Source organism: Schistocerca piceifrons, chromosome 1 (genome assembly GCF_021461385.2).
Source record: "Schistocerca piceifrons isolate TAMUIC-IGC-003096 chromosome 1, iqSchPice1.1, whole genome shotgun sequence".
In the NCBI taxonomy this organism is placed as follows: Eukaryota; Metazoa; Arthropoda; class Insecta; order Orthoptera; family Acrididae; genus Schistocerca; species Schistocerca piceifrons.
Window position 1 is genome coordinate 929,888,063 of NC_060138.1, and position 14,306 is coordinate 929,902,368.

General features: G+C 43.1%; 1 protein-coding gene across 1 annotated transcript; it reads right to left on the reverse strand.

Moving 5' to 3' along the window:
* Nucleotides 1-11,859: 11,859 nt before the first annotated feature.
* On the reverse strand, nucleotides 11,860-12,405 carry LOC124776661 (MFS-type transporter clz9-like). The gene has a single exon (XM_047251758.1). It carries the CDS (start codon nucleotides 12,403-12,405, stop codon nucleotides 11,860-11,862), a length of 546 nt encoding a protein of 181 aa, XP_047107714.1.
* Nucleotides 12,406-14,306: the final 1,901 nt, after the last annotated feature.

The window sequence follows — 14,306 nt, forward strand, 5'->3', positions numbered from 1 at the left end:
TTAATTGTAAAAATTTCTGCAAAATTTCCCACTTCACTGGATACGTATGCAAGGCGTAACATTCAAATTTACAATCCTTACATGTTCTTAGCAGGGTACCCGTCGGTATACTGATAACAGTGGCCATTTTGTGGTACAGAGATAAGTGTTCGTCTGGTAATGTCGTCAGTAGCTCCAGGGGTGCTGAACTTTCCATAATCCTTCCCGAAGTTGTTCCGAAGGTAACAGTACCGGGGTTAGGTGCCCGCAGGTTGCGTACTAAAAAGCCTCTTGTAGTTCCGTGGCTTCTATGCGTGCTTCCATAATACTATCAGCAAGAAAACAGAGCAGCTTAGCGATTATCAGCTGTGCATCGATGTTATCCAACCGGTACTTGATTATACCCCAGTCGGCTGTGGCCTTAATGTGGGACATCAAGGTCGCGGCCAAGGCTCGCAATTGGCGCGTATTATTAACTACATCCTTCTCCAAGCTCTCTAATTGGGCTGTGTGAAGATCTAGCATTCCCTTGTTGCTATTCACATTATCTTGTACCTGCTGTAGGGTTTCATTAATACTTTTAATATCTTCTGCGCCAGCGGTCCCAAAAACAATTTTTAGGATACGATCACCTGCGTCTAACCATCCTCTTTTCCTACGGACGTGCGGGATTAACCCTGCAGTTTGCTGCAACTAAGCTTGTAAGCGTGAAAAAGCTGATCGTAGTAGCTGATATTCCCCTTGTGTGTCATTAAACCTTGACTGATTAGCCACGAAGGAGTGAAGTTCATTAAATGTATCCTCTAATTTACAGATTTCGTCTTCCACCGCCCAAATATTACAGTCCGCCCTTAAGGTCCATTGGTGTCCGGACATAATTATGTTCTCTTGTTGCGAGAACAAAACACCGCTTGATATAAGACATACCTTCAAGGCTTCAACTAATTTGCAACTACAAAACAGAATAACTATGCTGAGAGATTGTGCGCACCTTCCCTCTTCCCTCTTCAGTGCAACCCATGACGCTGGAATTGCTGTTCTTACCAGAGTGTCACGCCTCCTGAGAAACAAAAGAAAAACAACTCACATTAGCTCTTCCTTTTTACACGTGGCCTAAGAGCATAATAGCATGTCTGATTGCTTCCACAATTAACTTGGTTCTCCTATTTACCTGCTCTTTTCTTATTCTTTTTCTTAGATTCATCTTTCTCTCCACTAGAAGTTACTGCAGACAATGAAGGAAGTTCCTCAAAATTCCCCTTGAAAGGCCTAATTCAGCTCACATGCACAATAGCAGGGCGAGTTGGAAGCTGTAATTTGACATTCACCGACGATGTCATCTCGATCACCTGAAAAGGACCTTGATAACGGGATACAATTATTTTCGTTTTGCCTTTGGCACATACGGATTAGTCATCATCACCCATTGTGCTACATGATGTTTGGGCAAAGCTGCGTTCCTATTGTGAACTTTGTCCTGTCTCTAACGCTTTAGTGTTCATTTTTTTCACCTGTCGCCAGATTCTTTTCAACTTTGTGGATAAATCCTTAACGGCTGAAATATCAGTTCCTAGTGGGGTCTTGAGCAATTCAAATGGAGATGACATCTTACGACCGAACAGTACTTCATACAGAGACAATCCTGTACTTTCATGCACTTTTGAGTTATACGCCATGGTTACAAACACCAATAAAGTACTCCAATTGTTGTGTTGAGAATTTACATGATAGCTTAACATCTTAGCTATTGTATGATGAACTCTCTCGGTCTGACCATTAGCCTGTGGGTGTAATGTGCTCGTTCTCAATCCCTTTACATGCAACAACTTGCATAACTGTTTCATCAAATCGGACATAAAGTTTGACCCTTGATCTGTAATTATAGTTTCAGGTGTTCCAAATTTCAGTATCCATTGATGTACGATGGCATGAGCCACTGTTTTGGCTCGCTGGTCCGGAATAGCTGTCATAGACACATAGCGCGAAAAATGAGCTATTATTGTTAAAACATAGCGATTACCCGCTCGTGTTTGCACAAATGGTCCCAAGACGTCTACGCCAAGTAATTGGAGAGGTCTATCCGCTTCCAGTAGCCGTTGCAACACAATTTTCTGATGACTCAATTCCGCCCGCTGAGGACACTGAATGCAATTCTCTATGTACTGATCGACATCTTGCCTAAGTGTTGACCACCAATATCTCTGTGCTACCCTCCTTTCCGTTGCTCTTCTACCCGAATAACCAGAAAACATTTAATCATGAGCTTGCCTTAAAATTTCGCTTCGCAGTTTTTCTGGTACGACTGTGTGCGGACCATTTCTAGTTTTACGGTTCAACATCCCATCTTCCACGACGAATTGTCGCTGCGAGGTAAATCGCTGATAATCTGTGTCGGCGGTTTGTGCCTCCCCCATTTGTTCTCAGTTATTCCTGTGCATTCCATGGCGCATACTTTACGACTCAGACCATCCGCATTTCCGTGCGATTTACCCGGTTGATGAATCACTTCAAAATCGTACTCATTAAGACGCAAAGCCCACTTAGTTGACTGCTACGGTCGCAGGTTCGAATCCTGCCTCGGGCATGGATGTGTGTGATGTCCTTAGGTTAGTTAGGTTTAAGTAGTTCTAAGTTCTAGGGGACTGATGACCACTGATGTTAAGTCCCATAGTGCTCAGAGCCATTTGAACCATTTTTGAACCCACTTAGTTAATCTACTTGTTGGGTCTTTGAGCCCTAACAACCACTTAAGTGCTGCATGGTCAATAACCAACTTGAAACGTCATCCATACAAATAACACCAGAAATAGGTTATTCCGAAAATTAATGCCAATAACTCCATCTCGGTTGTTGAGAAATTTTTTTCTGCATTGTTTAGCTGTCTGGAAGCATATGCTACCAGGTGTTCCTGCCCATCTATTTCCTGAGATAATACAATACCCAAAGCACAATTGCTAGAGTCACAAGATAATACACTCCTGGAAATGGAAAAAAGAACACATTGACACCGGTGTGTCAGACCCACCATACTTGCTCCGGACACTGCGAGAGGGCTGTACAAGCAATGATCACACGCACGGCACAGCGGACACACCAGGAACCGCGGTGTTGGCCGTCGAATGGCGCTAGCTGCGCAGCATTTGTGCACCGCCGCCGTCAGTGTCAGCCAGTTTGCCGTCGCATACGGAGCTCCATCGCAGTCTTTAACACTGGTAGCATGCCGCGACAGTGTGGACGTGAACCGTATGTGCAGTTGACGGACTTTGAGCGAGGGCGTATAGTGGGCATGCGGGAGGCCGGGTGGACGTACCGCCGAATTGCTCAACACGTGGGGCGTGAGGTCTCCACAGTACATCGATGTTGTCGCCAGTGGTCCGCGGAAGGTGCACGTGCCCATCGACCTGGGACCGGACCGCAGCGACGCACGGATGCACGCCAAGACCGTAGGATCCTACGCAGTGCCGTAGGGGACCGCACCGCCACTTCCCAGCAAATTAGGGACACTGTTGCTCCTGAGGTATCGGAGAGGACCATTCGCAACCGTCTCCATGAAGCTGGGCTACGGTCCCGCACACCGTTAGGCCGTCTTCCGCTCACGCCCCAACATCGTGCAGCCCGCCTCCAGTGGTGTCGCGACAGGCGTGAATGGAGGGACGAATGGAGACGTGTCGTCTTCAGCGATGAGAGTCGCTTCTGCCTTGGTGCCAATGATGGTCGTATGCGTGTTTGGCGCCGTGCAGGTGAGCGCCACAATCAGGACTGCATACGACCAAGGCACACAGGGCCAACAACCGGCATCATGGTGTGGGGAGCGATTCCTACACTGGCCGTACACCACTGGTGATCGTCGAGGGGACACTGAATAGCGCACGGTACATCCAAACCGTCATCGAACCCATCGTTCTACCATTCCTAGACCGGCAAGGGAACTTGCTGTTCCAACAGGACAATGCACGTCCGCATGTATCCCGTGCCACCCAACGTGCTCTAGAAGGTGTAAGTCAACTACCCTGGCCACCAAGATCTCCGGATCTGTCCCCCATTGAGCATGTTTGGGACTGGATGAAGCGTCGTCTCACGCGGTCTGCACGTCCAGCACGAACACTGGTCCAACTGAGGCGCCAGGTGGAAATGGCATGGCAAGCCGTTCCACAGGACTACATCCAGCATCTCTACGATCGTCTCCATGGGAGAATAGCAGCCTGCATTGCTGCGAAAGGTGGATATACACTGTACTAGTGCCGACATTGTGCATGCTCTGTTGCCTGTGTCTATGTGCCTGTGGTTCTGCCAGTGTGATCATGTGATGTATCTGACCCCAGGAATGTGTCAATAAAGTTTCCCCTTCCTGGGACAATGAATTCACGGTGTTCTTATTTCAATTTCCAGGAGTGTATAAATTGTTTACTAAAATCTGGAAAAGCCAAAACCGGACTAGATGTTAACAAATTTTTTAACTTCTGAAAGGCCTCTTCACATTCTGCTGACCAGTGAAATTTTGCTCCCTTCTTCAACAACTGCGTGAGGGGCCTTGCAATTTCCACAAATTTTGGAATATACTTCCTGTAAAAATTTGCGAGACCTAAATAAGACTGCCACTCTTTTACTTTTGTAGGTGTCGGAAAATTCATTACCGCCTCTACAAGTTTTGGATCTGTGCGGACACCCTCCTGTCCTACAATATGACCTAAATAACGGACTTCTTGCAACAAAAAATGACATTTTTCCACATGGAGAGTTAACCGTGCTGCAATTCAGACGATCGAAAACTTCGCGCAAATGGCGCACATGTTCTTGCACGTCCTTTGAGAAAACAATTATTTTGTCCAAATATTAGCTTTCAGCCCTCGTAACACGCTAGGCATTTTTGAGTCCGAAAGGCATTCGCCGATACTGAAAATCACCTGCAGGTGTTGAAAAAGCTGTCTTCAGTCGGTCTTTCGGGGCGACCTCCAAGTGGTGGTACCCACTTCGAAGATCCAAGGTCGTGATGTACCGGCACTGACCCAAATTATCCAGAGTTTCAGTGATATTAGGCATTGGGTATGCATCTGATACAGTTTTTTGATTCTGGAAACGATAATCACAACGCTGATTAGCTTTCAGCCCTCGTAACACGCTATCTAGCATCCGTTGGAAGGTTGCCGGAGCATTTTTGAGTCCGAAAGGCATTCGCCGATACTGAAAATCACCTGTAGGTGTTGAAAAAGCTGTCTTCAGTCGGTCTTCCGGGGCGACCTCCAAGTGGTGGTACCCGCTTCGAAGATGCAAGGTCGTGAAGTACCGACACTGACCCAAATTATCCAGAGTTTCAGTGATATAAGGCATTGGGTATGCATCCGATACAGTCTTTTCATTCAGGAAACGATAATCACAACAAAAACCATATGCCTTGCCCCCATCAGGTGATTTTTTACCCACTATTACTACACGAGCGGACCAGACACTACTACTGGTTTCTATTAATCCACCCCTAAGCTGTTGATTTATAAATTCTTCCATGACAAGCTGTAAACTTTTTGGAACACGATATGGACTTTTATACACCGGTGCTTCATTCCCAATGGGGATGTAATGCTGAACTAACAGTGTGGCGGGCAGTGGAGCATGAGAATTTAATAACTCTTTATATTCCGTCAAAAGGTTCTCCATGACTTCTCTGTTTTGCCCTTCTAAATGTGCTACTTTACCCCTCAGTGCAGACCAGCTAACAGACTCTCCCGGCATTGTGTAACCTGCTGCGAAATCCTTATCCAGTTCATCTACCCCTATTATATCCAGATTCGCTATTACAGTACCCTGTGCTAACTGCACCTCTTCGAGGCCAAAATTATCAATACTGACAGGCTCAACATTTTTTCCTTCTATCTCCCACACGTAGGACACGCTACGGCGCGTAAAACACTTCATATTATCCAGCGGCTCATTCTCAGACGAAGGGTTAACGACACACAACGAATTTACCGGCACGCTAGCTGCAACAACTACCCAGATTATTTTCCCTGTACCCTTCAGTATAGTATCCCGCGAGTTAACCCTAAGAGACCTTGTACGCAGTTTAGGTGGCCCACCCCACGTCTGGGCGGTTCCTTGCGACAGTAATGGTGTTTCGGCCGCAGAACCTAGGCGAGATTGTATTCCGTCCAGTTCTACTGTACGCCGTTCAGGTTAACTTTTGCGTGATACGCAACCAGGAAATCCAATCCGAGTATGACATCACAGCTGCTGCCAACAACTGGAAGAACTTCTACCTTCACCTGGAAGTTCCTCATTCCCACTTGGAAGTTTAACACCACTGATCCGATTGACTTCACCTGTCCCCCTCCCAAGCCACTTAACGCCCAGCGTGGTGGCTTTAATTCTACTTTACCGAGTACACTTCTACTCGCCACAGATACCTGAGTCCCGGTATCCAATAAAAATTTGCACGTTCTGCCCCTTACCAAGCTGGTCAGAAAAAAGTCTGCCACTGATTCAGCACTAGCATTAATTCTTATCGGGGATGTTGCACAGTGGACACACCACCCCCTGCCCCTGTTAACTGAGGGGGGTGACTCCCACCTTGCGGTTTCCTATCATGTTTCTGCCAGGGCCCATTGCAATTACGCTCCATATGACCCCAATGTCTGCATTTCCTGCACTGCACTTCCTTGCTATAGCGTCTAATGTGTCCCATCCGACCACATCTGAAACATTTTATTTCTGCATTGAACACTGCTTTCCTGTCCCATGTCCTTGTTATTGATTCAACTTCCTCTAACCCCACAGCGATTCCGACTTCCTCGTCTTAGGGAATTCCATCCTAATCTTGCAGGAGGTTTCGGGTTGTATTCCCCGCAAAAATGCGTCTAGTGCCCTCTGCTCAGCTTCCTGCAGAATGGCTTCATTAACCCTATCAGAATCTGTTAGTTCATAGGTGTTAACATTAATTTTTCGAATTCGATCTACAAAACCTTCTATTGATTCCCCATTCCTTTGATACATTCTATTCAATTGTTCCCGATAATATCTAGACGTATTTTTCCTCCGATACCTTTCCAGCAACCCTTTTTTGAATACTCCAAATGTCCGAGAATCCCTTAATTCTTCATGGCATGTAGCGTATGCTCTGGCATCCCCAGTTACTTTCAACTTAGCCACATGCAAAAGTGTTTCTGCACCCCAATTTCCCAATTTATCGGCCGTGCTAAGGCTCTAAAAAAATCATAATATCCTCCCCAGCTTTTCCCGAGAAATGGGTGATCGAAGACGCAGCGTTAGTGTCAAGAATTACCGCATTAACAGGAAACCGTTCCTTACTCGCTTCTTTAGACTGAGCAAGCTCTATCTCTAATTCCGACACTCGCTCAAGTAGCTGCTGAATAGCCACCTCGGCTGACACAAACTGTTCCATCACTACCAGCTATCGAATCAAGACTACAGTAAGCCCAGAAAGAAGAACAGGAAGGGAAGACTGACTATGATGCAGGTTCAGACAAACCACCAAACGAAAAATTGGCACTTACTTGTCATGTTGCAGGAGTTGCTGATCCATTGTTGCCCTTCTCAGGTGCCACATGTCCTTGTCAATTACCAGCCACAATTTTCTCCAAATCCAGGGAGAAGACCACTACTGTCACCAATTGTGACAGCAGTGTGTCATGCGCAGGTCGCCCAACTGACACCACTTGTAATAGGATGACCGGAGCGGGTGACGTGGTCGGGGTTGTAGGGCGTGGCTGGGTAGAAGAAGGTGGCTGTTTTTCTCAATCTTCCTCTTTATTGTTGGTTCTCTCAATACGTTTTCCGGTAGCTCAGCCCCACTGCTCGTCTTGTGGTGTACACGTGCTGATGCACACAGTCTGGGGAACGCGACGTAATTCTGCTAATGCTGCGTTCTGATGGCTGCCACGCATGTACACACATACCGATGCTCGTTGTAAAACTGTGTCCCCTGCATAACGTGCTGGCCAGCCTTCGTCCACCGTCTGCCGTGAGGCCGGTGTATCGCGCACTGAAACACACTAAATCACCATTTCGCACCATATTTCCTAACAATTACCCCTTGTCCTCTACAATATGCTCGATCTGTCAACATTGTAGACTGCGGCACTTCCCGGAGGAAGTCTTGACTGCAGTCTGAGTACATCACTCTTGACTACAACCACAGACTTGAGGTAAAACGCGAGACTAGCTAATACGACGTCTGGCAACCAAAAAATACGTCGACAAAACTTTTATCGCCCCTTTCCTCTTTGTGCTGAAGCTATGAGTGTAATTCAAGCGAATATACAATATATTTCGCTTTTGTCACATTGGTAATCCTTGACTAACACATATGAACCCATGACAAAAATAAATTATTTGAAGAATCCCCTGTGAAAGATAAAAGAACAGGATGTGAAGCTTTAATTATAGCGCACTGGATCAGAAACAATGAAACTAATTCTGTGCCACAGTGTTGTATTAAATATTAGTGTAATCAAATACTCATCAAATAAAAACGGTTTTGTGCCTCTGTTGCTATCGAGTGTGAAACACAAATCGTAGACTGATTTTGTGGGTCACCACTCAACAACATTAAAGCATTTTACACCGTCGAGAGTGAGGAGTGGAGCAGACATTGTCAGCAGAAGGCGAGGCAGTGCAGTGCCTCAGCCCCCACCGGTAGGCAGCAAACGGGTCCCAGAGAACTCAGACGCATGCGGTGTTCAGAGGCAGATAGTCGGCAAAGAAATCTCTACTAAAATACTGTTGAACCAAACTGTTATTACCAATGTGACAAAAGCGAAATATATTGTAGATTCACTTGAATTACACTCATAACTTCAGCACCAAGAGGAAAAGGGCGATAAAAGTTTTGTCGACGTGTGCTCTCGGTTGCCAAACGCCGTATTAGCTAGTCGCACGTTTTACCTCAAGTCTGCGGTCATAGCCAAAAGTGATGTACTCAGGCTGCAGTCAAGACTTCCTCAGGGAAGTGCTGCAGTCTACAATGTTGTCAGATCGGGCATATTGCCGGCCATAGAATTCTTAGGGGAGCACGACTGTATTGTCCACCTTATGTGAACGACTCGGCGGTCAAATATTTGTCTAAGACTGCATCTACAACACATATTGCACGCTGAAGACCCAGAAGAATTAAAAAAATAAAATTAGTTTACGAGAGCAACGTTAACTATAGCGTTTGAAGTATTCATAATATTGTATACGTGTGTATAAATGCCTTCCAATGCCCACTCAAGGAAGACCAGGATACACAGTCTAGCTTCAATATTATAAATACGCCTCAGTTTGTGGATGAACTCAGACTTAGGTAGACAATCATTTTGAATATTTAGCAGTACTGTATGCATTGATGTTAAACTCGTTTTCAACCAATGATTCCCACAGCTACAAGAACACTACTTGTGATACCTCTTAGACGAAATACTTACGCAGTGCTATCACATGAAAAGATCAACGTGACACAAACTGTGGGAAGTTTGTTTTACAACCTTCGTACCTGGATAAAGAGCTTGTCCTATTTGAGATATCTGTGAACGTTGCTGCATAAGACGATTTAAGAAGAAACTAAATTCCTTCAGTTACGACAATGTTTAAAGAAATCGTCTTAGTGGCACTAAATCGTGATTTGTGAATCGTTTACCGACCGTACTGTGCCGCATTTTGATGGTTGGAAGGAAAAAGCTAAAAGGGGGGACCAAGTATTTCCCACTGGTAGGTCATGTTGTTTTATTTAAATGATTACAAAATCGGGAAAAACGAACAGTGAGGTTGTCCGTATAAGCGCATTGCTGTTGTCAGTATGATGTTGCACTGCTCAGGGCCTGTAATGATAAAGGGCCCACTTTGGCCAGGCATATCGTATACAGAAGTGTAAGAGAGAGCATCACTAAATTCTACAATCTGTATGCATTGCATACAAACAGAATTTACTGTTACAGTGTACTTATGGAGCCCAATGAGTGATTTGCGTATTTTTCCAGTGATAACGAGCAATGGCAAACATTCTTTGCTACATTAGGTTACTTAAACTGTTGTCACTATGAGCTAGAATTTATGGTCAGCGAGTAAGTGTAAGGTCAACGAGACGGATGCGTGTTTTGCAACTGTGAAATACTTTCCTACATTATAAAAGCGAATATTAAATTTGAGCTAATATTTCGAAAATTTTGAACTTGGATAGCTTAGAATGAAAATCTTTCTGTTTATTGCGAAGGAAAACTATTGATTTTCTATAACATTCTTTGTCATACACAATGCGAAACTGGTCACATCGACCAAATCAATAGACAGCGACGTATATCGGAAGGCAGTACGATCCCTTGGCTTTTGGTTTGGCAGTATTCAGCAGCCATTTCTAGGTGCAAGTAAATGAAGAAAGGCAGCGCGTTTTTGTTATCAAGTAACATCTTCATCAATTACTTTAGTTTTAATGTAATCTACGAGTAATTGCTGATGTTGGATATTAACATGAAAAGGATTCCGTAGACAGGGAAAGAACCGGTTCTTGGGCAACTACCGTAAAACGGGGTGACTTTGGACACTTTTTGTGTTTCTTTAGCTATTTCTCAGAGCCCTTCAACTTATGAAAAGGATATGTATATCAAATGTTAGGTCTGGGTCAGTAGATTACATTTATGTATCAAATATTGTCTTAAATTCGGTCATTTATTTTTAATTTAATTTTTTGTTGGTATCCCAAGTCACCCCGCAGGGTGGGGTGACTTGGGTCATGTGGGGTGACTTGGGACACCTATAAATATTTTCCACAAAACTGCATTCACCTCACCAAAGAGGTGACTGGGGACAGTGAAAATTTTTTTCTTTTTTCATTTTAAATATGTGACACCAATTTTAGTGTCTTTTAAGATGAAATAATCAAAATTATGATATATTAAAATTAATAACAAATCTTGAAAAGTTAAAGAAGAATCAAAAGAAATCTTTATGATATTTATTGTCTTAAAATAGTGTTTCATATATATATAAATGTACAAAAATGAATTGTTTCATGTTGTTTTTAATTACAGTAATTAGATTTTTTTCACATTAGGTACTCTGCAGTTTCATATGGGAACTTGTAAAGACCACGACGAACAAAGAGGGGAACAAGTTTGCACAGAACTTGTGAAATAGAAACTTCTTGAATGTCTTCTACATTTGGAAAAACATAAATGTCTGATTGCTTCTGAGACTTTCTCATAAATGAAGTTTTCACTTTGGAATCTTTTATGGCCAACATTTTCTCTATGAATGTTTTCAGAACAACCTGAGATTTTCGTCCAACATAGATAAACATTACAGAAATGAAGTCTCCTTCATTTAACTCATCCTCTGAAGTGATAGGTACTGGTGTATTAGTTTCTCTAATTGCGGCATCTGTGTGCTCACTGTATTCGTCAGTTGAAAGAGGATCATCTGTTTCATTATCATAGCTCGGATATTTTTCACTCTCTGAACTCAAATTGTCTTCAGCAGAAGGCTTAGAAGTTGAAGGCAGTAATGGAGCATTAGTGTCACTATTGTTATGAGAGTGTGAGTCATCAAGATCATCCAAATCTACATTTGAAATGCTTTTACCAGGCGGAACAGAAAATCTCTTTCATCTCACACGAAGTGGCTGTGTCTCCTTCTGAACAATTCACGCAAAAATGTACGAAATGCATTGTCCGGTGTTTGAGAGTCACCTTCATTTTCAGTAGTTTTGGGAATGAGTTTCAAGACCTGTTGTGGATCAAATGGAAACATTCCAGTTTTCTTGAATGCGGCTTTTAAGTTGTGTCTCGTTTGGTCATTGTAATTCATAACGTTGAGCGTCTTCTTCAGTGCTGCAGGAAATTTGTCCTTCGTAATAGGACCCCAATTCTTCAGCTTCCATTCTTCTAAAACTTTGGGTCACTCAGCCTTCAGTGGACGGAAGTAAGCCACGTCAACAGGTTGGCACAGATGTGTTGAATTGGGTGGCAGTAATATAAATTTAATGTTATGCTCCCTGCACTTCTGTAAAACATTTATGGAGATATGACTGCACAAGTTATCTCCTATTACAACCTTCGGCACTTCTTTGGGCAGCTTTTTCACATATGGAAGTATGATTCCTTCGAACCAATCTGAAAATATAATTTCATTAAACCAGGAAGTTTTTGAACATCCATAAAGTGCACCTTTTGGGCCGCCCTGCCTCGAAGTATCATACACATGCGATGCACCATAAACTACATAAGGTGGAAGCAGCTCACCACTAGCTGTGCCACAGAACATGACACTAATACTACTTTTTGAACTGCCCATCATACGGTACACACGTTTTGATCCTCTTCGGCCAAAGACCCTTTTAACTCCAGGATCGTCAGTAATGTTGGTTTCATCATAATTGATTATTTCTTCAGGAGGAATGCCATCTAAACTTTTTTGAAGTTCAGAAAAATATTCTTGCATCATTGTTTGGTCAATTCTAGCATGCGCTTTTTTGATATTCATACACCATCGCTCAGACGGAATTTGCTTGTGTCTTTTTAGGAAAGACACAATCCAGTCCCATCCTGGAAGGTTGTTATTAAACTTTTTCACTCTTTTTCCCAGCCTGTCTAGATATTGTTTGACAATTACTCTAATATCCATTGAAGTCAAGGGAAAACCCCTCTCACTCGCAGTTACCAAATTGCTAACTATGAGGTCTTCCTCACGGGAACTGAGAGAAGTTTGACCACTGGCTTTCTTGGGTGGAGAGTCTTTTGCTGATGATACCCATCTCTGAATAGAGCTCTTGCGGACACTATACTTATCAGCTGCATGTCTTACGGACAAAGTTTTAGCTTGAACTTCTGCCACAGCTTTTGCAAGATTCTCTGTAACACATCGTTTGTAATGCCTACCACCAACATTCCTAATAGACTCTCTAGGCATCTGAAACAACATTAACAGTTTTCTTGTATATATTTAAAGTAATATGTTCTTCAAACTATACTGCAAAACCAAACACATTTATAAACAAGTACACACAGTTATATCAAATGTGATGTAACCTAATATAACCTAACCTAACCCCTTAACCTAACCATAAAACAATAAGCAAATACTAACAATGAATCCAATGTGTATAAGAAACACCAACAACTTCATTTTAATGCGCTTCTGTGCATACAACTCTCTTTAGTTAAGTCTAATGAAAGGTTTCTGCCAATCAACGACATGTCACAAGTCACCCCAAGTTTGCTGTCATTTTCAGAATCGAAATTTTCAGTCCAAAATATGGGGCCTAAATTTTTATCTTTCTTTGTTTATTATTAGAGATAGAAATGGGAATCTCATTTAAACATTAACCACATTTCCACTATTAATCCACAACAACCAGCAGGCCTTCCTATTTCACTATCATTTTTTGTTAATATTTTGACAATTTTCAAATATTTAAAAGTAGTACTTACATTGACAACAAGTTGTTCCTTTCAACCTGAGGACATCAGCACACCATCACATAAACGATAACAATGAGCAAAACACAGTTCTGGCCACCCACTGCTGCCAATATAATAATAAACAAAACACTGTCAAATGTCCAGAGTCACTCCACTGTCCCAAGTCAGCCCATTTTACGGTACTTCTATAATGACCAAAATGCATTAAATGATCTTCAAGCACATGTGTTCCAGTAGCGGTATGAAGAAAATGATAGAAATAATGACGGTAGTAATCGAATTATCCGGTAGCTTCACACTTTACAGTGGATTTTCTCGAGCTAAGAAATATGCTGAATTCTTGAAAATTTCAAAATGGTTTCACATTGATGCTATGATGCCTAGAAGAGTCTTTACATCCTGCCGACACGAGGATAGTATAATCTCTGCGTCAGAAGCTTGCTTCTACTTAACCATTTAATAGACTCGCATTTTTTCCACTGTGACTAATGTTGTAAGCTAATCACATCATCCATTACAGCACTCTCCTGGGGCTGGGAAATGTGGCCACAATGGTCTGGTGAAGCAAACTATCACAGGTGTGGGTCCAGGCATTTGCTGAGTGATTCTACGCGCTTCAGTCTGCAACCGCGTGACCACTACGGTCGCAGGTTCGAATCTTGCCTCGGGCATGGATGTGTGTGATGTCCTTAGGTTTCTTAACCTAACGGCCTGCTAGTGAAAATTAACGTTCATTTTTAATATCTGTTCATGTGTTGCCAACAACCACAATAGGTGTCGTTATTTCTGGTCAAACACACACACATCTAACTGTTGGTGAGCAAGCAATTGATACTTAAGCTATAGTCGTGGACGATAAAGAAGGACGGTAGGTGTGCGGTTCGATTGTCACTCAGGCACAAAAATTTGTGTCCTTACCTTAGA